We start from the raw sequence: 23959 nt of genomic DNA, 5'->3' as shown, positions 1-23959 counted from the left end.
GAATATTTAAAACTATCTGAGACATAGAATGTTCATATAACATATATCTCCAGTCTATTTAAGACTTAATTAATTTCCAAATTTTGATAGATATCTGTTATCGATCTATCTATCTATCTATCTATCTATCTATCTATCTATCTATCTATCTATCTATCGATCTATCTAGTTTTACCCATTGCTATAATCACCTCAAATAATCAGGAGACTATTTTCTTCACAAACATTGTTACCTTTTTACTCTTTTATGTAGGTCAGTTTCCCCTCTTTGTTGCTGGTTTCAATCACTATAGTTTTGCTTTTTCTATGATCTCATGTAAATAAAATTATATGTTCTCTTTTCTGTTTTATTTCACTTACTGTTTTGAGATTCATTCATTTAAGTTATAGCATATGTCAGTAGTTTTTTTGCTGAGTAATGATATTTCATTATATAGAGACATAGTCATTGATACATTTACTAGGTGATGCATATTTAGTTTATTTCTGTGAATATCTATACTTTTGGGTGGCATTTTTTTTTGTGTTGCAGAAATGGGATTGGTTAGTGAAATAAATATATGTTTAACTATTAAAAAATGCAAAATTGTCAGTGCTGTATGTTGTGCTGTATACCAGAACACAGGAGGCATATGCAGACAGATCTTTATATGAGTTTGTAGCCAGCCAGGTTTACAGAACAAGCTCCAAGCCATCCAGGGCTATACAGTGAAACCCTCTCTTGAAGAAAGCAAAAAAGGGAAAGAAAAATTTACAAAAACTGGTTGCCAGTGTTTCCAGTATCTATAGTGTACATTTCTCAGAGCAATTACTTGAGCCTTCTAAATGCTCTACATTCTCACTGACACATGGTATGGTAATATTTAAATTTGTCATCCTAGTGAGCTGTAGTGTCTTATTGTAGTTCCAGTTTTTGTCATGCTACTGACTAATGATGTTGAGTATCTTTTCATCCATTTATTTGCTACTTAAAATTCTTTTTAGTGAAGTGTTCCTTTATATTTTTATTTTTGATATGACTATCCTTCTGACATTAAGTCCTATTCCTTTGCAATATGTATGTTTTTTGAAAAATTCTTTCAGTTTGGTTTGCCTTAGTGTAAAACTATCTTAAAAATTATGTGTATATGTGTGGGATGGGCAGGGGTTTGTGCAAGTGGATGCAGGTGCCAGGGGAGACCAGAAGAGGATGTAAGATCCCTTGGAGCTGTATGTATGGAACTTTTACATATAAAGATGGACATATAAATTTTGCTACAAAGGTACATAGTTATTAGAGCTGTCTTGCTTTCCTTCTCTCCCCCTTTCTATGGAGGTGAATTCTTCTATCACTGTTATGCTAACTGCATTCTATTCTTTTTTTCATTAATTTTCTTAAGTTAGTATACAAAATAATGAGTTTAATTTTCATATAGATATATCATAGTATCTCATTCATTCACACGCCACCCTATTCTCTCTTCATCTCCTACCTCCCCACCTTGATGATCCCATATCTCTTCCCCAGTCCATTGTATTTTTAATAGAAGGATAATGGAAAAGAAAAATAACCATTTAGAACATCCAGGGCCATTATGAGCTAGAAGTGTATGGCTTGTCATTATTAGAGTGGTGATAGGAACATTAGGAAAATGAATTTTTCCCTGGTAGTGTAAAGTACAATTTTGGTCTATTTTTGTTCACTAAAATATTTTACCAACCTGATGTGGTGATGCATGCCTGTAATTGTAGCATTTGGGATGTGGAGGCAGGAGACTATTTCAGCCAGGAGTTTGACAATCGTCTGGGCAACATAATGAGGTCCTCTTCCCTAGAAAATATAACACAGCACAACAAAGACCTAAAGAAACATCGCTTTATGATCACTAGTCAATTTGTTTTGTATTACAGATTTTCAAAGGCTTTTATTGAGCTCCAATTTGAATTTTTCATAAAATTGCTTTTAAATATTGTATAAGGTCTTATTTCCAAGCAATATATTTGCAATTAAATTTATTAACACATACTACTTGTATAATTGAGGTTGTTTATACAACTCCTATTTTAAAAAAATTTAATTTAATTTATTTATTATTTATTACAATTTATTCAATTTGTGTTCCTGCTGCAGCCCCCTCCCTTGTCTCCTCTCAGTCCCACCCATCTTCCCTCTTTCCCCCCTATGCCCTTTCCTTAGTCCTCGTCTCCTTCTATCTGACCCTAGCTTATCAGGTCAAGGCTGGCTGCATCATCTTCCTCTGTGGCTTGGCAAGGCTGCACCTCTCCCCCAGGGGGAGGTGAACAAAGAGCCACCCACTGAGTTCATGTCAGAGACAGTCCCTGTTCCGCTTACTAGAGCAACCACTGGGTTTCATTTGAACAGGGGATCTAGGTCCTCGCCATGCATGGTCCTTATACAACTCCTATTTTTAGGAAGCAGCTTATATACTTGGAAAAGAAATAATGTAATCATATAAATTATACTTATTTTAATCATTTTTTCTCACATTTTGTGTGTGAAAATATTTAATAAGCTTGAAGTCAATAAGATTTTTTTTGTAGAGTGTTTATCACACTGTAGCATGTATCACAGTCACCTGCAGGGCTTACTAAAATGCAGATTGTTGGCCCTAACTTCAGTTTCTGATCAATAGGCCTAGGGTGGAAGGTGAAAAATTGCATTTCTAATATCTTCCCGTGTCATATTGATGCTGCTAGTCCAAAGACCAAATTGTTCTTTTAGTATATTAAGATTATTTGATTATCCTTTGGGAGTTTTGAGGGTCTGGAACAAGCTTTGTACCACCATTGCACTATCATGCATCCAGTATACCATTGTAGATGAAAGGGTATCTGACTGGGTTGTTGTTTATGTTTCTCTTTTGGTAGTGTGTAGAGTATCTTTCTGTTCTAAAGACACTAGAATGTAGGGATGAAGGTGCTCTATAGGCACCAGCTTGACTTCTCCATTTTCACTGAGTTGTGTAGGTGGTTTTTACAGCAGTGAGGCTTTATTGTCAAGTTTGTGGAGAGCAGCCTATGTACCCAACAACAGCCTGGGTTGTTTGGGGATTCCCATGAAACCCCTTTGGCCAATTAGATGTAAGCCAGTCGTAGTACTGGAAGTTTCATTTGGTGACAAGAGATGGCCAGTTGACTCTGTCTCCCCCATTATTTGCTGATTTCGTTTAGATTACCTTCACATATGTGTATATTTTATGACACTCCTACTGCATTAGATTCCCATACTACCTCTCAAATGGCCCTTAATTTTAGCTGTTTCTCCCCGTAATCCATTCCTTATCCTGCTCCCCTCACCCCTTCATCTGTCTGTTCTAGCCCTACCTCCATTCACCCATAATTATCTATTCTGTTTCAGTTTCCTAATGAGATACATCTGTCTCTATTTCCTTACCCAACTTTGGTGTTTCTATGGATTGTTACTTGGCTATCATTGATTTAACAGCTGCACACCTCATGGATCATGTCTCACATGTACTTGGTGTGCTTGGTGAGGTGTCAGCAGAGCTGGCTATGCCTCGGCTTGTAGATGTTCATCACCTTGTGGCTCTTGTTGAGATCCCTGGCCATGGGGTTGCACGGGGGCCATGGTTGCTGCTCTCTGATGGGTTTAAGCTGTAACTTAAGCTGTTCAGAAGTTAGATATATATGCTATCTATTATTTTATAATGGGAACTATTTAAATATAGCAGTATCTAACACTGGAAAAAAATGAAAGAATTTCCAGGTGTAACCTCCCATTCTTGTAATTCTTTCAATGAATTGTATTTTTAATTCCAAATTATTATTTTTATTTTATCTTTATATTTAGCCCAAGTTTGCATTAAACTCAAAATCCTCCTTCTTCTCTCTCCTGAGTACTTGGATTCCAGGCATGTGCCACTACCCTCAGAAGTTCTAAATTATTTTATTTTACTTTTACTTGATTATTTTAAAAAAATCTGTATTTATGTATGTAGTTGTTTTGCCTCCACTTACAGTTGTTTAGCATATGTGTGGAAAGTCTGCAGAGGCCAGAAATAAAGTGTTGGATTTACTGGAATTAGAGTTACAGGTAGTTGCTAGCTGATTCATGGAAGCTGAGACTCAGACCTTGGTCCTCTAGGAGAGAAGTCAGTGGTTTTAACTGCTATACTATCTCTCCAGGCCAGTTTGAAATTATTTTAATGGGACATGTTTTGGATCCTTTCTGGCAAATGAAATGCTCCAAAGTACATTATAGAGTAGTTTTGAGGCATAGTTGAAGCAGTTTTTAATCTAATATCATTCCTAGTAGGTACTTAATAATTAGTAGTTAGCATAAAGAGTATGTAAGTTAAAATAGTGCCATAGTTTTTCCATATTTTCTAGTCATGGATCTTAAGTGTTTTTTTTTTTTAATCAGAGGTAATGTACAGTCTTAAGTAGCATTTGAAATATTCGTGGGTTAAAGGCACTAAAGTAGGTCATTAGCCATAGGAAACTGTTTAGTTTTATCTATAATTCTCTCTTTATCTCTCAACTCTCAAAGTGTTTCTTGAGGAATCACCCTTCTTCTTTTTCCTTCTCTTTTATTATTATTATTATTATTATTTTGGTGCTGAATATTGTTGTACAGTGCCATCATCTGCTCTGCCTGTATAGAGTGATGTTGGGACCTCCTAGTTCATTGTGATGGCCTTTCTAAACATAGCTGAGTGCTCTCTTTTAAACGTAAATGGTTATCACGTTTACCTAACATATTCCCAACATGCTACTGGTCCCTTGTTTGAAACTGGGCAGAACAGCTCAGTCTCCATGTGGGGTCCCTAGTAAGAGGAACACTTTGATCACTTCCTTCTGGCATGGTGGCCTTGCCAGGCCACAGAGGAAGAGATGCAGACAGTCCTGATGAGACTTAGTAGGCTGGGGTCAGTTGGTAGGGGAGGTGGGCTTACCTTTTCTAAGAACTAGGGGCGGGGGATGGAAAGAAGAGGGAGGGAGAGTGGGACTAGGAGGAGACAGGGAGGGGGCTGCAATTGGGATGTAAAGTGAATAAATTATAAAAAATAAATTAAAAAATTCAAATGCTGAAAGCACTTCAGACATTTTGCAGCTCAAAAGTTGTCACCGCAAAGATTGAATTGTGTCCTCTTTCTCTTTAAAATCTTAGTGCATGGCATTTAGTAAAAAGCTATACCTTGTACCCAGTTTCTTATGTCTTTCTCATGTCTTAGCCTGGCGTTCACTGTAGCATTGAGAATTGCATGTTACCCGCAATCTAAAACTGAAGTAAACTGAAAGAAAAAGAAAATATAAATAGGGTAGAATGTGTTCATCTTCTTCTAAAAATTTGCTTTGACAGCATTCTTAAGGCTGAGGCAGGTGGATTGCTGTGAGTTCCAGGAAAGCCTGGTTTACAGAGTAAGTTCCAGGATAGCTAGGGCTACACAGAGAAACTCTATCTCAAAAACATTTGCTTTGATTTGCATGTCCCTTTTTATTTACTAAAAGCTCCTGCAGCTTTTGATTGGAAAGTTTGTCATTCCTTTGGGTAGCTTTGTTTTGTCCCCCCCCCCGTCTTTATTTATTTATTTATTTTTGCTTACAAAATATAAAGAATCAACACATGGACATTAGAAACTCACTTGAGTTACTCAGGTAAGTAAACCAGCTACATTACTATGAAAATATTTTATTTCCATGGAATAAAACTATGTAATTTTATCAGGTTTTTAAAATCACAGCATAGTAGGAAAAGGGGTATCCTAACTGCCTTGAACATTGCTAAAGGATAAGCCTAGTTTTCCCAATTATGGCCTATCCTCATTTCTGCCTCCTATCATATACACTGTATGTTACTTGACTTAACTAGTTCTCTATTTCAGAGACAACAACATCAACCACAAACAATAGCTATTTAGTTTTGTTTCTGCAAGACCACTTTTCTATAATTGAACTCCTTATTTGCTGACAAAATATATGTTGACTCAGTTGTATCTGTGAGAATGAACTGTATTTTCTCCAACCTGCCATTTAGAAAAAGAAAATATGTTGGTATGCATTCCAAATCATTGTTAGGTAAAACAAAACATTTAGGCTTCTTTAGTAATGTACTGAAAGCATACAAACCGACACCATTCTTTAACAAGAAAATCAAATGTTTGTTGTTACATCATAACTTTCTTCTTCCCATGCTTGAGTTTTTGAACTACACCTTCCCCTGATGTCTAGATTGTCCTTAGATGTTAGTTCTTTCTTTGTATTTTTTATTTTCTATCCTTATACATATATTCACTTAGAGGCATCACTAACAGTTTTGTTGTTTGTTTGAGACCAAGATTCTCTATGTAGCTCTAGCTGTAGACTAGACTGACTTTGGACTTTCAGAGGTCTGCTTTCCAAGTGCTGGGATTAAAAGGATGAGCTATTATGCTTAGCTTTCACATTATTTTTAAGTGACTAGACAGCATTGCCAAACAAGTCATTTCAAGGTTCAGTCTATATTGGGATAGTGCAGGCACAAAGATGTGTTGTTGTTGTTTTATCAGCAGTGTCGCAGATATTTTAGACTTATTTTTGTTATTGTTGTTCTTGTTCTTTTATTTCAGTTTCTTTTATGTTTTGTTTTATAGAAAGAACAATTTCCAGATGAAAAGAAATAGAATGATTCTTAAGGACAATTCTAAGTCAGAGCAAGGGAAGTGCCAAGTAGAAGTGCCAAGTTGGCTTAGAATGAGAACATATTACTAACCCTTACAAAGAGTCAATACAATGAAATTTCACTGAGCACCCCAAGGGTGCCCCCTCCCTCCTCTCTTCCCATCCTCCTCTTTCCCTCCTTCCTCCTTTCCTTCTCCTTTTCCACCAGAAAAAGATATGCACATCAAGATCAAGTGCATATCCTTATCCTCTGAAGCCAGGCAAAGCAGCCCTGCCCAGAGGGAAATGATCCAAAAGCAGGCAATAGAATCTGTGTTAGAAACGGCTCTTCCCTCCCCACTAGCCAGGTGACCCACATGAAGACCAAGCTGCCCCAATGGCTGCATATGTGCAGGGGGCTTATGTCCAGATTGTGTTTTCTTTGTTGCTTCTATTTCCATTTTTTAGGTATTTGACAGTTTTATTCATTTCCTTCTCCTGTTTGGTTGTATTTTCATGTATTTCTTTAAGGGATTTATTCAATTCCTTCACCTGTTTGGTTGCATTTTCCTGTACTTCTGTGAGGGATTCATTTTCTTTTTTTTTCTTTCAATTTTTAAAACAGCTCCTGATGCTACATTATTTGGGCATGTACAGAAACAAATAAGTATTTTGAAGTGAGGTCTTCATTGTCACTTGGCCAAATTATTACCAATATTTATGATATGTAATTAAACAATCTCCATCAACAAATAAATAAAGAGAAATTAATACACACACATGGAAATATGTCAAAAACAGAAGGAACTAGAAGCTGGGTGTGGTGGTACATGCCTGTAATCCAGCACTCGGGAGGCAGAGGCAGGTAGATCTCTGTGAGTTTGAGGCCAGCCTGGTCTCCAAAGTGAGTACAGGATAGGCAAGTCTACACAGAGAAACTCTGTCTTTGAAAACCAAACAGAAAAGAAAAAAACTAGAATTTTTGAAGTTTACATTATTTTTTTAATTATTTTATTTTTTTTATATTAGTTACAGTTTATTTACTTTGTAACCCTCCCTCCCTCCCTTAGCAATTCCTATGCTCCTTTCCAAGTCCACAGATCTTAGGAAAGAAGGGGGAGATAGTAAGACCTGCAGAGGACAGGAACTCCATAAGCATGGTAACAGAACGAAAATATCTGGGCACAGGGGTATTTTCTGAGACTGATAGTCCAACCAAGGACCATTCATGGATATGACCTAGAACCTCTGCTCAGATATAGCCCGTGGCAGCTCATTCTCCAAGTGGGTACCCTAGTAAGGGAAGGGGTACAGGGATTGTCTCTGACCTGAACTCGGTGGCTAGCTCTTTGACTGCCTCCCCTGCATAGGGGAGCAGCTTTGCCAAGCCACAGAGGAGGACAATGCAGCCAGTTTGGATGAGACCAAATAAGCTAGGGTCAGATGGAAGGGGAGGAAGACCTCCCTTATCTGTGGACTCATTTTCTTCTTTTAAGGCCTCTATTATTTTCATAACCTCAGATTTAAGATCGTTTTCTTTTGCTTCCAGTGTTAAATATCCTCAGGACTTGCTGTGGTATGATAGCTGTGTTTTGGTGGTATCATGTGGCCCTGGGTTTAGTTGCTGGTGTTCTTACGCTGACCTCTAGCCATTTGGTTGACTCTGTTATTAACAGGCCTGTTGGTCTCTGATGGTAATAGGTCTTTGGGGTTGTAGGTAGAGCTCATGATACCAGATAGCTGCAGTCCTCTGGTCTTCCTGCTACTCCTTGATCCGTGCTGGTCTCCTGGGCCTCAGATTGTGGTAGGTCCTGCTGCTTCCTGATCTGTGCTGGTCTCTGGGACACAGATCAGGGTAGGTCCCAGGAAATAGTACAGGCCGGGGAACTGGAGTGTAGAGTGCAGAGAGGAAGTACAGTGCAGAGCAGCATCTAATTTCTCAGTCTTTTGTTTCTCCAAGTTTGTCTTATTCTGATCTCTCCCAAAGAGTATATATAAAAATTTATAGCTTTCCTGCTGAACTCTCTCTCCTGGTATCTCCTGGATCTCTGCCTATGGCTGAATCCCATCTGGACTTAGTTTGTTGAGTGCTGTGGTAGTGGTGAATTATAATGCAACTAAAGTTCATTTTCTTAATTTTGACTTTTAGTTACATTAGTATTTGATTTTATTAATTCTGTAAAGCAGCAGTTTTCAACCTGTGGGTCACAACATATTTCCCATGATCTTAGGAACTGAGATACCACCTAGTAGGAAAATTACTGTTATGGAGTAACAACAAAAATAACTTTATGGTTGGGGAATGGTAAACTACAACATGAGGAACCGTATTAAAACACTGCAGCATTTAGAAAGGTTGAGAACTATCTGGATTGAAAATGTAAATACATTAGAACTAAATGGTTACAGTTTTATTAAATTAAGTTTAGTAATTAATGCTTAATATGAGCTTTAGAAAGCTTTGGTTTATAATGAAGGTGAAAAAAAATAACACATAAAACTAATACTTAGGATTGGAGATGTAGACCAGTGGACAGTGCTTGTATATTGGGCCTAAAGCCCTGGCTGGCCATAATTCCCAGTATGACATAAACTGAGTGTGTTCACACATACCTGTAGTCCAAGTACTTGGGAGGTGGAGGCAAGAGGATCAGAAGTTCAAGGTCATACTAGACATTAGATAGAGATTTAGAAACCAGCCAGAGCTACATGAAACCATATCTCAAGGACACACACACACACACACACACACATACACACACAAGAGAGAGAGAGAGAGAGAGAGAGAGAGAGAGAGAGGGGGAAACAGATACCACCCACCTCATTTATACTTAAAATTCCAGGATTTTAAAATAATTAGACGTTAAAAATATGCAGGAAAATTTAAAATATTAATTAGTAAGCAGTTATATTTCAAATATACATATATGTAAACGGCAAACAAGTAAGTGATATGTAAGTTTTTCAAATTATAAGCTAAGGCAACAATCCACTTTTTAACATTTTATTTTTCTAAATTTTAGTTTCAGTCCGATGGAAGCAAACAAGAAGATAAAGAAAAAACGGTAAGAGACTGACAAAAATGAATAATGGGTATGTTTGTCAAGATATAGCATGCTGAATGTTTTAATATGAACAAGATTTAACTATATTTGGAAATAATTTTATACTTTACATAGTCAATACAGCATGGCAGCTCAGTGAAAATTTTCTTTTAAGACTTAACTCTTCCTTTTGAAGATTACCTTACTATATAAAGAAAAAGGTTAAGCCCCTCATTGCCTTGCTACCTCCTCTGCTTCTCTTACTTCATTTGCTATCTTAGATGGAGAAAAGAGAACAGTAGGGTGGGGAATTATATATCCTATGTTCTGAGATTTAAAAATGATAATTCCTTTAAGACTGTTATTCCTATTTTGAGGATATATTGAAATAAACCTCTTAATGAAATAATTGTTCTTGCTTTCTTCTTAGGAGGTTATCCTTAGCTGTTTGCTTAGCATTACTGACCAGGTATTACTTCCATCCCTTTCTTTGATGGACTGCAATGCTTGCATGTCTGAGGAACTGTGGGGAATGTTTAAGACATTTCCCTATCAGCATAGGTAAATATTTATTCAGATTGTTAACTCCTATTAATTAATTCTAGTGCATTAGCTTCTAAGCATGTAATATTTTCTAATTTTCATCTCATTTTTAAAAGATATCGTCTATATGGCCAGTGGAAGAATGAAACTTATAATGGTCACCCACTTTTAGTAAAAGTTAAAGCCCAAACCATAGACAGAGCCAAGTATATCATGAAGTAAGTTTTATATTTTATATTCATCTCAAATATGTCTGTATACAATTTACTTTGTTTCAACTATCTTGTTTAGAGTCTCAGTTTTGAGAAAGCTTATAAATATTTGTTAAAGGTATAGTTGCTTATTACAGCTAGAGAGACTTAGTTTTTATATTAGTTTATTTTAATAACAACTTAATGTTTTTTTTTAGGGGTGTATTTTTGCTTGTGTGTGTGTATATGTGTGTGTGCATGCCATGGTATGCATATGAAGGTCAGAGAATAGTGGGAGTGGATTCTCTTCTTACTATGATTTCCAAGTACAAGGAATACAGAAGTCCGTTCTCTCCTTACTCCAGAGGCAGGAGGATAATGAGTTTAATTTCTGTCGTTACTAGCTACTGAGATGAGACTGTCAGAAAAATTAATAAACAAAAAAGAACATGGAAATTTTAAAAACATGGTTTTAAATCCATGTCTTTAGTTAGGCCAGGCTTGAGAGCAATAACTGCTTCATTTTTGTATTTCTAATGTTTAGCATTTTGTCAGAGAAAAGATTAATATGAGTGAATGCATACATGAATACAAATTATTATTTAGTGTAAAACAATATGAGTGGACTTCTTAATGTACTTGGATTTTTGTTACATTTTAGCTGTAGCTGTTGCACCATACTTTCAGTTTGGTGCTTAAACGTTTTACATAGAGAGTGACATGTAATAAAATTTTTGTATAATTCTGTAAGTTTTCAAATCATTCATTCTTTGTATTCTCATTGATTGTGTTTTATATATGCCTGACACTCTGGTAGCTTGAAGATATAGGATACCATTATATTTCTTTAATTTTGCTTTTTTTTCCTTTCATGGTAGTGAAGACAGATGGAATAGAATTAAAAGTGTATAGTGTATGTGAATAGGGAGAGTGTAAACCATGGCAAATAGGAGAACTACTCAGCAGCATTAGAAATAGAGAAAGGTGGTGCGAAGTTTGAAGGCAGAAGAGAATATGATCTCAAGTTTAAAACCAGTGGTCTCTTTTCTCCATTGGCAGGGAACTGGATTAACAGGGAATGGGAGAAACAGAGCTATAGGAAACAAGAAGGGGAAGCAGCTGATGATTACAGCATTCTAATTATTGAATTGCTTTTATTACAAGAAGCTTCTTAACATAATTATATTATTACTTTGAAAATGCTTACATTCTGTGAATTACAAATTGAACTCATACTTTACTACATTATGTATTTTTAAATGTTTTATGGTGCTAGATGTAGAAAGCTTCTTTCCTTTCATTTGTACACTTGTGGATGCTTATAGTATTTCTGCTTTTGTTATTTAGTCTCAAAAAGCTTCAAATTGTGTATAATAATCGTGTTGAGGTATAAGAGTTTTATTGCTACAAAGTTTTAGAATCTTGGAAAATGTATGCTGAACATAGAAAAATTTAAGACAAATGAAAGGAATATAATTTATTGATTTTAAAAACTGTATATCTTGAATAAGAAAATGGGAGAAGTAATCCCTGAAATGATAAATGGAACCTTGTAAATCTAAAATAATTATGATTCTTTGAAAAATGTCTTCATTTATTTGTACAACAAAGTAAGTTTTATCCTTAGCGGAAAACTAGCAGTTAAACTCTGAAATTCCTGTAGGGAGTTCAATTTCTCCCACTAAGTAGGTAAAAATGCAGTTGTTTGCACAGATCCATTTTGTACGTTTGGGTTTTCATCATGACATAATGGAGCTTTATCGGTGTCATGAGTAATGCTACTCAGTATGATCCTTGACATTTCTTTTCCTTTGTAGGCGTCTAACCAAGGAAAATGTGAAGCCTTCAGGAAGACAAATTGGCAAGCTGAGCCATAGCAATCCAACCATTTTGTTTGATTATGTACGTTTTGAAATTAATATTATTTTAAGAGATTTTTCTTTTGGTTGTCTTTAAATCAGTACAAGTAGAAATGAAAATATGTAAATTTTAAAATGTTTGGAAAAAAGTAGATGAAATGCCATTTTATGCTAAAAACAAAACTTCCTATATTATACATTGAAAACGTTGATCTGTTGTCTAGTAATGTCAAGGAGCTACTGTTAGGTTTTAGAACCATCTGAATAGTGTTTCAATTTGATTCAGTTATACCAATGTTACCTTTTTTAAAATTATCAGTATTGAAATTTTGATGAAGTATATTTTGATCATATTCTTTCCCCTCCCACAAGTCCTCCCAGATCCTCCCTACCTTTTTAGTCACCAAACTTCATGTTGTCTCTCTCACTTGGAAAAGCAAAACACAAAACCAAAGATAAGAAATATGTTATGTGAAACAAAAAGCAGACTCCAATTTAGAAAAAAACAGGATTAGTCTCTACTATACCAAAATCTAATATTAGACCTCTTAGAATTGTTTCTTAGATTGAGAATTTAGACTTAGAAAAACACTCTATATGACAACGATAATGTAATATGTTTTATATAAATTCGAAACAGTAGAGCCTTTCTGTTTGTTTGTTTGTTTTGTTTTTTTATGTCAGGTTTCTCTGTGTAGCCTTGGCTGTCCTGGAACTAGCTCTGTAGACCAAGCTGGCCTCAAACTCAGAGATCCACGTGTCTCTGCCTCTTGAGTGCTGGGATTACAGGTGTGTGCTACCACTGCCTGGCTAGAATCACTTTGATTGTATTATTTCTAATTTTTGAAAAGTATGAACATTAATTAGCATAGAAGTTTTTTATTTAGTTAATGCAACTTAACTCTTTCTTGATCTTCCAGATCTTGTCACAAATACAGAAATATGATAACTTGATAACACCTGTAGTAGATTCATTGAAATACCTCACTTCATTGAATTATGATGTCTTGGCATGTATCCTTTCATGTGGAGTAAAATATAGATTTCATGTATTTAAATGCTGAATGATTTTTTTTCTGGCTTCCTCTAAAATGATTTAAGGTTAGTCCAATTAGCTGATCTGTGGTCAATCCAAAGTATTGAAAGAGAAATTCTGTGTGTGCATGTGTATGCATGCAGCTATATGAGTGTTTTGTGTTACAGAAAGGGAGAGATACTCATTTTACCAACCATGTAGATACAGGTGGAATGTTACTTGTTATGAGATGGAAAAGAGGGCAACGAAGGAGGATTGATATATAATGAGTATGGTTGTTATTTTTATTTTTCCCTGAAGATGTGGTGGTTTAAGGGTATTGGTTGGGTTTCTGGTACTGTCATAATTTTTTTTTCCTTAATGTGTGAAAGATTGTATCATTGAAGCTTTAGCTAATCCCGAAAAGGAGAGAATGAAACATGATGACACTACTATCTCAAGCTGGCTTCAGAGTAAGTACTTCTATTTTTCTAATGATGGTAGTACTATTGGTGAAACTAAGGAGGTGGTAACTGCCATGCTTTATTTGGCTCTCTGTGCTTACAGGCTTTTTAAGGGCTTATTTCTTAAGAGCTTTTGAGGATCTCTAGCTACTCAGCTTTTTCTGCAGTGTGTATGAGACCTTGATTCTGTATAGAGATTTTTTTAGTACTTACTTCTTTAAACAAGAGACTATATTTTACTATGATAGAATTTGAGGAAGCTGTCTCTGGCCGTAGCACCCTGAATGTGTTGAGTGTCATCTGGTCTGGGAAGTTAAATGGGATTGGGTTGGGTTAGTAGGTAAATGGGAGAATTTGTAGAGGCATGACTTTCCTTTTTTTTTTTTTCTACCTTACTATTATTTACAGGTTATACTCTTTCCTTGTCTAATGTATGCGAATCTGAGTTTTCCACTGTTCTGTATGCTCCTTAAGTACAGGACTTAAGTTTGGTCTAGTTATTTATGTACTTGGCAAATAACTGTTAAGTGTTACAGATTATTAGATACTCTTGTCTTCACTGGAGTTTCTTCTCCTTTCAGGAAATAATAGGGACTATTGGTTAAAATTGGCTTTCCAAGGCTGGTGAGCTGGCTCAGCATTTAAGAGCATTGACTGCTCTTCTAGAGGACTCTGGTTCTAGTCCCAGAACTGATATGGTGGCTTGTAACTACCTTTATCCCCAGTTCTGGGGAATCTGACACTCCTTTCTGATCTTTGTGGGTACTAGGCACACATGGTACATAAACATATATGCAGGCAGGACACCCAAACACATAAAATTAAAAACAAAACAAAACAAAACAAAATTCTTCTGTTTCTAGTAAACTTACCTGTTTCTTTTGCTGTCTATAACTGTAACATGTTCCTAGATATAAATAATCTCTCTGACTCAAAATTTTTATGGGCAGGCATTTGGTTGTTTAAGTTTACTTGGTATTGTGTATGTCTGAGTCCTAACTTACCAAGGTGTGTAGACCGAATCACTACTTTACTTTGTACTGTGATCATGAGCAATCATGTGATCCATATATTTTCAGTTTACCTCAACAGTAGTTTTATACTAACCTAAGGTGATTGTTGTAAGAGTTAATCAATATAATGTGCTTACATATTTATGCTGGATAAATATTAGCTATTACTATGGCAAAACTCCATTCAGTTATATCAGTCAAAACTTAAACCGTACAGGACTAAAGAGATGCCTCAGTGGTTAAGAGCACTCACTGGCTGCTCTTCAAGAGGACCAGTGTTCCCAGCACCCACATGGCAGCTCAGAATCATCCACAACATCTATTCCAGGGATCTAACACCCTCTTCTAGCTTCCTTAGTCACCTGGCACAAACATGGTACACATACATACATGTAGGCAAACATGCACACACATGAACTAAAAATAAATTTGTAAAAATTATTCATACTCCATTTTGTTTTAGAAATTGAATTTGTTGAAATTATACTTATTGCACTTTTCGTTTCATGAACTGTTTTTATTTTTTTATTTCATGCAGGTCTGGCTAGTTTTTGTGGTGCAGTATTCCGTAAATATCCAATTGATCTTGCTGGTCTTCTTCAGTATGTAGCCAATCAATTAAAGGCAGGCAAAAGGTAATTTATACAGAGATGAAATTCAGTAACTTTAGTACTTGTGGTGTTTGCAATGTTGAAATTACTGTTACTTTGAAAGACTCAGATTCAACTGGAATAGCTCTTTGTAGCATCTCATTGTGCAGTTCAGGTTCTCCTCAAAATTGAGATCTTCCCTCTGAAGTGTTAGAATTACATGTATTACATGTATAGAGAATTCTTTTTTTTTTTTTTTTTTTTTTTTTTTTTGACACAGGGTGTCATCATGTAGCCCTGACCATCCTGGAACTCACTATATTTATTAATTACAGGCTGGCCTTAAACTCACAGAGACCAACCTGCTTGCCTCTGCCTTGTGAGTGCTTGGATTAAAGACATGTGCCAGTATACCTGGCTATTGAATCTTTAAGAGAAATTAGGAGGCAATACAGAGAGGTGGTTTCTTTAGTACTACAATATTTGGCTACCTATATAACTCATTAAAAGGATAGCTAACTTATTTTACCATTAAGCTTTTTCTTTAATGAAGTAGTTAGAAAAAATACTTTTTGAATATGAACCTATGTATATTTAAGGCCTCATGTGCTTTTAACAGTTTCCTTCTTTGTGTATACTGGTTTATACTGAGCCAGTGGCAGTACTTAGGCTTTGACTAAATAGATCTGTTGAACACTAGCACCAATAGACTGATTATAATCAAAACAACTCTATATTGTTTTGAGAAGAGTTTTGATTAAAAAAAATCAACCAAAAAAAGCTCTTTTGTGTTTGAAATGGGTGCTACATTAATTCTTGACAGACTGCTATTTTGGCTTTGGGAAAAATTAAAAATATATTAACTTGGATAGATTGGTAGTTGTGTATTAGTTTGCATGAAACTACCTGGTTTAGGAAAGCATGGCACATTGAAAAGAAGTCCCTGATATGAATATCAGAAAAGTATACCTTTGTCTAGGACCTTGTATGTTAATAGGTATACTTTCACCTTTGGAAAAATTATGTAATTGAAGAAAATTATGAAAATCACAAAGTGTTGTTTCTAGTAACAGTTCTAAATGTTGCACATTAATGTGCATGCCTAGCCAGGTGTGGTGGCAGATGGCTATAGTTCAGAACACTTAGGTAGGAGGACCATGAGTTTGAGGCTAGTATAGACTATATAGTGAAGCTATGTGTTAAAAAATGTCTGCCTGTTAACATATAACTAGAATATGATTTGTATTTTACAAAAGCTTGTACTTTAGGCTCAAGTACTACAACATGTCACTTTTCACTTTGGTTTTTTTCTTTGCTTCCCATTTTCCTTTCTAATTATGTATGACTATTACAGGGTTTATTCATTCTTATTATTTAGAGTTTTAGGGAGATGGCCTTCTGCTGTAAAAATAATGTATTGAGCATCCTAAATTGGAGGATGAGGAAAATATTATTGGGGCAGCTGATACAAATAAAATATAAATAATAGATGATTAAGTTTTAGATTTACTGAAGTTCTTAAGAGCTATAGTTGTATGAACAAGTGGCTCTGTTCTACTCTAATATGCATTCTTAAATCTTTGAGACGGTAAAAGACCATGGTGTAAATAACCTACTTTCCTCTACATTCTATAAAGCATTTTGTGTTATTTTCTTGTCATTGTGACAAACTCATAAAAGAAGCAACATGAGATGGATGATTCTTTTCTACTCAGTTTTTGAGGTTTAAGTCTGGAGGTAACAACTACCTTGCTTTTGTTGTGGTGTGAGGCAGAAATAATATCAGGGCTTAAGGTTGTGTGGCACAGAAAATCTGTTTTAGAGCAGTAAGAGCGAAAAGGGAAGAGACAATTCTCTTTGGGTGTGTGTGAGATGGGGGGTAGGGAGGGAAGGTGGAGGAGTGAGTCAGGAGAGGAAGAAGAGAGACATGGAGACAGAAAGTGTGAGAATGAGAGGGCAAAGGGGCCAGGGACAAGATACTGCCCCTAAGAATATATTCTCAATGACTTGCTTCCTCTAGCTAGACCTCACCTAAAGTTTCAAGAACCTTCCAAAATAGTGCTGTCAGTTTGGGATCAAGTCCTTAATGTATGGTCCCTTGGTAGACACTTCATGTTTATTGACAATCAAAAACAGAATGAGAGAGGTAGAGGAGGGGAGGGAAGAAGTGAAGGGAAATTGCAAATGAAAACTGTAAAAATGTATGAAGTTTGGGTAAAGGATATATGAGTATGTTTCATTTTATTTTTGTATCATATCCACAAGCTTCAAATTAATCTGGGTAAAAACTCAAAGATAAACATGAATTATTATCGTTATAGTACTAGAAGGGATGTAACTATTTTATTTAAATAAATAAAATAAAAAATAAGCCTTGGTGTTGTCTTTCATTCCTTATTTATGTCTAAGATTCTTATGTATTATTATTTTCATATTTGAAGTTTTAACTTCAAATACTGTTTCTTTTAATTTTTATATTAGTTTTGACCTATTAATATTGAAAGAAGTGGTACAAAAAATGGCTGGAATCGAAATTACAGAGGAAATGACAATGGAGCAATTAGAAGCCATGACTGGTGGGGAGCAGCTAAAGGCTGAGGTAAGAATTGCTGCTTTTGTTTATTGAGTTTTTAAGATCAACTTTACTATAGTTCCACTGTATCTGTGGCTTTGTTTTTCAAGACATCAATTACCTATGGTTAACCATAATTCAAAATTGAAAAGAACAAATCCAGGAATATATATAATTAATATATATAATATTATATTATGTAGATACAAGTTTGAGATCTATTATGTGGAGAATGTTGAGAATTTTTGCCTTTCTTTTTGCTCACTTTTGGGACATAAATTATCTTTTGGCCATCATATCCATGCTGTATAAGCTACTTATTAGTCGCATAATAGCCATCTTGGCTTATTTTGGCTATGTGGATAGTAGTCCCGGTTATCAATTAGCTATATGGCAAAAAACTTATATTCTTGTAACCTTTGCTTGGGTTTCCCAGTTCTTCATCATTATACCTAAGTGTCATCATAAGAATCATGGATACAGTACAATAACATATTTGGAGAGTGACCATGTTCATGTAACTTTTATTATATAATTCTTATTGTTTTATTAACTTGTTGTTAGTTTCTTACTGTGCCTAATTAAGCTTTGTCATGGGTATATATGCATAGGAGAAACAATTTATGTAGAGTTTGATACCATCTATAGTTTTCAGTTATCATTGTGGCTCGTGGAACATACCTGCCAGAGATAAGTGGACAATACTGTATATGTAATCATTGTATAGAATCCAAACAGCCAGATGTCAAAGCCATGTTTTCTCAAAACCGCTGCTACCTTCTTTTTTAAGAGCTGTGATACACTAGTAATTGGAACTTAAAAAATAAATTGAAAGTATAAAAGACTTAAATAATATATATCTGTACTGAAAAGAAATGCTAGAGCTTCCATTTTTCTTAATATTTTCACTGCACTAAATCTTTATCACAGTCTATTGAATCTCTTCACTGAATTAAAAAATCCTTATTAGAGACACAGCGGAGAATGGAAACTGAAAAAGTCTAAGCACTGTTGAGTTACCATTAGCCAGATTATAATCAATAATAGTATCATTAAAGCAATTTTGTTAAGGAGAATGAATATAGGATATAGAAATGCTTTATCTTATTCCTTTACTGTTAAGCCAGGCATTTAAAAAAATTCATTTATTTTTTTTTTTTTATAAATTACAGTTTATTCACTTTGTATCCCTACTGTAGCTCCCTCCCTCACGCCCTCCCAATTCCACCCTAGCCTATCAGGTCTCATTAGGACTGACTGCATTATCTTCCTCTGTGGCCTGGCAAGGCTCCTCCCCCCTTAGGTGGAGGTGATCAAAGAGCCAGCCCACGAGTTCAGGTCAGAGATGGTCTCTGTTCCTATTGTTGGGGAACCCTCTTGGACACTGAGCTGCCCATGGGCTACTTCTGTGCAGCGGTTCTAAGATATCTCCATGCATGGTCCTTGTTTGGAGAATCAGTCTCACAAAAGACCCCTGTGCCTAGATATTTTGGTTCTGTTGCTCTCCTTGTGGAGCTCCTATCCCCTGCAGGTCTTCCTATCCCCCCTTATTTTATAAGATTCACTGCACTCTGCCCTAAGTTTAAGTCAGGCATTTTTAAAAATTCTGCTTTCATAAGACAGGGTCCCTTGTAGTCCAAGTTGTCCTCACGCTTGTGTAGTTGAGGATGGTCTTGAATTCACTCTCCCCTGACTACCTCCCAGGTTCTTATATTATAACTCCTAGCTCAGAAATATTTTTTTTTAAATTCTTTATTAATTACACTTTATTCACTTTGTATCCCCCCTGTGGTTCCCTCCCTCCTCCCATCCCAATCCCTCCCTTCCTCCACCCTCTTCATGCATGCCCCTCCCCAAGTCCACTGATAAGGGAGATCTTTTTTTCCTTCCTTCTGATCTTAGTCAATTAGGTCTCACTAGGAGTGGCTGCAGTGTCTTCTTCTGTGGCCTGGTAATGCTGCTTCCCCCTCAGGGGGGAGGTAATTAAAGAGCAGGCCAATCAGTTCATGTCAGAGACAGTCCCTGTTCCTATTACAATGGAACCCACTTGGATACTGAACTGCCATGGGCTACATCTGTGCAGGGGTCTTAGGTTATCTTCATGCATAGTCCTTGTTTGGAGTATCAGTCTCAGGAAAGACGTCTGTGCTCAGATTTTTTGGTTCTGTTGCTTTCCTTGTGGAGTTCCTGTTCTGTCCAGATAACCTACTAAAATCTGTACACCTAAATAAACTAATCAAGAGGGAGGACTCTTGCTAAAATGCTCAATTCATATCTAGAAAGGCAAAGAGTATGGACATCAGAAGAAGGAGAAAAGAGGGAACAAGTCAGGAGCCTGGCACAGAGGACCTTTGGAAGGCTCTGCCCTGCAGAATGTCAATGCAGATGCTGAGACTTATGGGCAACCTTTGGGCAGAGTGCAGGGAATCTTATGAAAGAAGTGGGAAACAGTAAGCTCAGAAATATTTTAATGAGTATGTTTCAACTTCCTTCTGTGTTTTTTCCAGTGAGATGGTATGGAGTACATTGCATATAGCAGTAAATTTGTGTCTTCTCTTATGTAGGGTGGTTATTTTGGCCAGATCAGAAACACTAAAAAGTCTTCTCAGAGATTAAAGGATGCCCTACTGGACCACGATCTTGCTCTTCCTCTCTGTTTGCTTATGGCTCAGCAGAGGAATGGGGTAATTTTTCAGGAGGGTGGAGAGAAACACTTGAAACTTGTGGGGAAGCTCTATGACCAGGTAAGTAAAAGAAACTTTGCTGTTGAGTAAGAGTCTTTTTAATCCTGATAAAAATAGAGATTGTGATGTCATTTGAAACATATTATTTGTATATATCATATCAACATGAAACACTTCTAATGTCAAATAGGCTTTCCTTAACTAGGGCCTCTGTTTTCTGTATAAATTATTATATTTAAGAGATGAGTGTAGGAGACATTACGTGTAACATTTTCAGCTAGACATTCCATCATGAAAAGCCATCATCAGCTTGTTTGCCCCTTTTGACCTCTGGAAATTTGGAATTTCAATTACAGCACAGTAGGTACTATTTCTTATTTCTTAGTATTAAGATTGCAAATATTTAAACACATTTTGTTAGCTAATAATGTTTTTGTGCTTAATATTTATAATTCTATAAGCAATGACAGAGGAGTTGTGTCTTCTCATTGCCTATGAATATTGTTTTGTAGGATTTTAGGTAAGTGTTTTGAGACTCTCTTGGACAGTCCTTGGCTAGAACCTCCAAAGGAATCTTCTCAACCTGGTGTTGGAGTTTTTGATTGATAGTCTATGGCTCTTATAGGGAGTATTGTCAGCCCACATGGGAAAATTTTATTAAATTTATATATTTAAACATTGACTTGCATGTATTATGGGTATCTTTACGTGGGTAACTATTAGTATGATTCCTTATGACTTGTCTTGACATCTTCACTGTTATTTTACCCTTATTCCCCCTTCTATATTAACCGTTCTCTTGTATCCTATATTAAAGAGCCTCTTGTTTTCTCCATTTCCCCCTTCAAGTCAGTTGAATCTGGTTAGTTCCCTTTCTCTTGCTTCCCCTACCATGTGGTCCCTTTGTACTTTCCTGTATATTTGACCTATTTATTTGGCTCCTGCTAGCCTGGAGCTTATGGTTGCTTCTTGAGTACTGTTATAGATATGTATCACTGTGCCTAGAGTATGCATGTTCTCTCTTCTCTTTAGGGGCCATATAGAAAAAATATATTGACTATTATAAGTATGTGAATATATAAGCTTTGTTTCAATTAAATTTTTTTTTTATTTTTTAAATTAATTATACTTTATTCACTTTGTATAATTTAAAATTTTTATTTGACACCTAGTAATTATACATTTTTATATAGGGTACATTGTCATAATTTAGTACATATATATATATACTAAATATATATATACTATAAATATGTAACTATATAAATATATATTTATAAATATATAAAATATATAAAATATATAATATATAAAAATATATAAAAATATATTTATAAATATATTTTATAAAATATATAAAAATATATTTATAAATATATAAATATAAACTATATATGTATATATAATGTGTAAATAATAAAACTGGTAATTCTTATTTTCATCTTTTAAAATATGTACCATTTGTGTTGAGAAATATTGAACTCATTTCTTCTAGCTCATTATAAGATACATCACAAATGCTATAAGCTCTAGCCAGTCTATACTGACTATGTCACTAGAGCTTACTTTTCTGGAAATATGTTTTGGTGCTGCAGCTCCCACATGTCCCTATTCCTTTCCAGTGACACTCTGCCTCTGTTATCTCTTCTTCTTTTTACGTTTGTGATATAAGCAGTTTTTAGGCCTTATATACAAGTAGGGAATTGTGAAAATTATCTTTCTGTCCATTATTTCACTGAAGACAGTTTCTGTCCTTCATTTATGTCTCTGCCTGTACTGTGAAATCTGAATTCCTAATTGTCAATTAAAATTCTGTTAAAATAACATATCTTACTCATTTGAAAGAGGTTTATTTTGGTTTTGGAAAATGTTAACATCTGCGTGTTTTTTGTTTTTTTTTTTTTCTTATTTTTAATTTAGTGTCATGATACCCTAGTACAGTTTGGTGGGTTTTTAGCATCCAATCTGAGTACAGAAGATTATATAAAGCGAGTGCCTTCAATTGACGTGCTCTGTAATGAGTTTCATACACCTCACGATGCAGCATTTTTTCTGTCTAGGCCAATGTATGCACACCATATTTCGGTAAGTACAAATGTTTTCATTAGCTTTCAAGAGTAATTCTAAATGGTTACACAAATACTTGATATTTAAATATACCCTAATTTACCCCTGTTCAAAAGGAAGCCCATTGGCTACTCAGTTTCCATATGGGTTCCCTAGTAAGTGGTACAGGGACTGTCTCTGACATAAACTCATTAGCTCTTTGGTCACGTCCCCCTGGTGGGTGCAGCCTTGCCAGGCCACAGAGAAGGATGATGCAGCCAGCCTTGATGAGACCTGATAAGCCAGGGTCAGAGAGAAGGTAAGGAGGTTCTCTCCTATCAGGGGACTAGGGAAAGGGCATAGGGGGAGAAGAGGAAGGGTAGGTGGAAGTGGGAGGAGACAAAGGAGGGGACTGCAGCAGGGATACAAGTGAATAAATTATAATAAATAAATATATAAATAAAAATTAAAAATGTTAGAAATAACCTTACTTGGCATAAGCAAAGTTAAACTCACAAATATATATATATATATATAATATAATATATATAATGCATATATGTATTTGCATTATATATATTACATATATATAATTTGATTAAACATAGATTATTTCTCTTGGAGAACTACTCTGATTTCCTGTTATTATTCTTGTCTCAGCATTGAGCAATGAAATTCCGTTTTAAAAAATAAGACTTCTCGATTCCTTTCCTCACAGGGCCATAGTCAATTCATAGAGACCCAAAATATTCTCAGCATATTCCCAGCATATCTATCTGTTGACTTGGATTCTGGCCCTTCTGTTCTTTGTTTTTAGTTCTATACTGTTCATGGTTTTCACTTCAGTTTGTGGGGTGAAATGGTTTAATTCTAAATGGTTTAGTACTATTGTATGTGCCATTCATTGCAGTCATTGATCCCCTTCTCTTAAACTAAGATTCTCTATTTCTTGTAGAGATGCAGAATTGTAGCAGAGGTATATAAAAAGACACTAGGGAAAAATTTGATGTTCATCTGGTCATGTAATTTAAACACTCTGTTAGTATTTGCATATGAACTGCAAATCTTACTTGTTATAGTGACTACTTCATTGACATTATGCAGCGATTCCTGTCCTGTATATTCTAGGGGGCTAATGGGAAAGGGAGGCTTTTGAACTCCTTTAGAATCTGTCATTTTAGAGAATTCAGTGCTGTCTGTGTGTAGTTAATGTCATGCACTCTCACCCTAACATATTAGAGAAGCCTCGCTCATAAAAATATAGGACCTGATTTCAAGAAGAACTTATATGGAAGAATTGCTGTATCTCAGGAATTTCATACTATAGTTTACTATTCT

At 35.5% G+C, this 23959-nt stretch overlaps 1 protein-coding gene across 3 annotated transcripts in view; it reads left to right on the top strand.

Annotated features, from left to right (window-relative positions):
- Positions 1 to 23959, top strand: part of Thoc2 (THO complex subunit 2) — a 114979-nt gene that overhangs the window by 59673 nt on the left and 31347 nt on the right. For all 3 annotated transcript variants that reach the window (XM_060375258.1, XM_060375257.1, XM_060375256.1), the window contains exons 13-22: positions 9624 to 9665; positions 10075 to 10205; positions 10304 to 10405; positions 12196 to 12280; positions 13158 to 13251; positions 13645 to 13725; positions 15268 to 15364; positions 17801 to 17918; positions 20456 to 20635; positions 22496 to 22660. In XM_060375258.1, the coding sequence (XP_060231241.1) occupies positions 9624 to 9665; positions 10075 to 10205; positions 10304 to 10405; positions 12196 to 12280; positions 13158 to 13251; positions 13645 to 13725; positions 15268 to 15364; positions 17801 to 17918; positions 20456 to 20635; positions 22496 to 22660 (1095 nt within the window). The remainder of the gene's footprint in view (positions 1 to 9623; positions 9666 to 10074; positions 10206 to 10303; positions 10406 to 12195; positions 12281 to 13157; positions 13252 to 13644; positions 13726 to 15267; positions 15365 to 17800; positions 17919 to 20455; positions 20636 to 22495; positions 22661 to 23959) is intronic.

This window comes from Meriones unguiculatus, chromosome X, assembly GCF_030254825.1.
Source record: "Meriones unguiculatus strain TT.TT164.6M chromosome X, Bangor_MerUng_6.1, whole genome shotgun sequence".
NCBI lineage: Eukaryota > Metazoa > Chordata > Mammalia > Rodentia > Muridae > Meriones > Meriones unguiculatus.
This window is presented reverse-complemented; position numbering and strand designations above follow the sequence as displayed.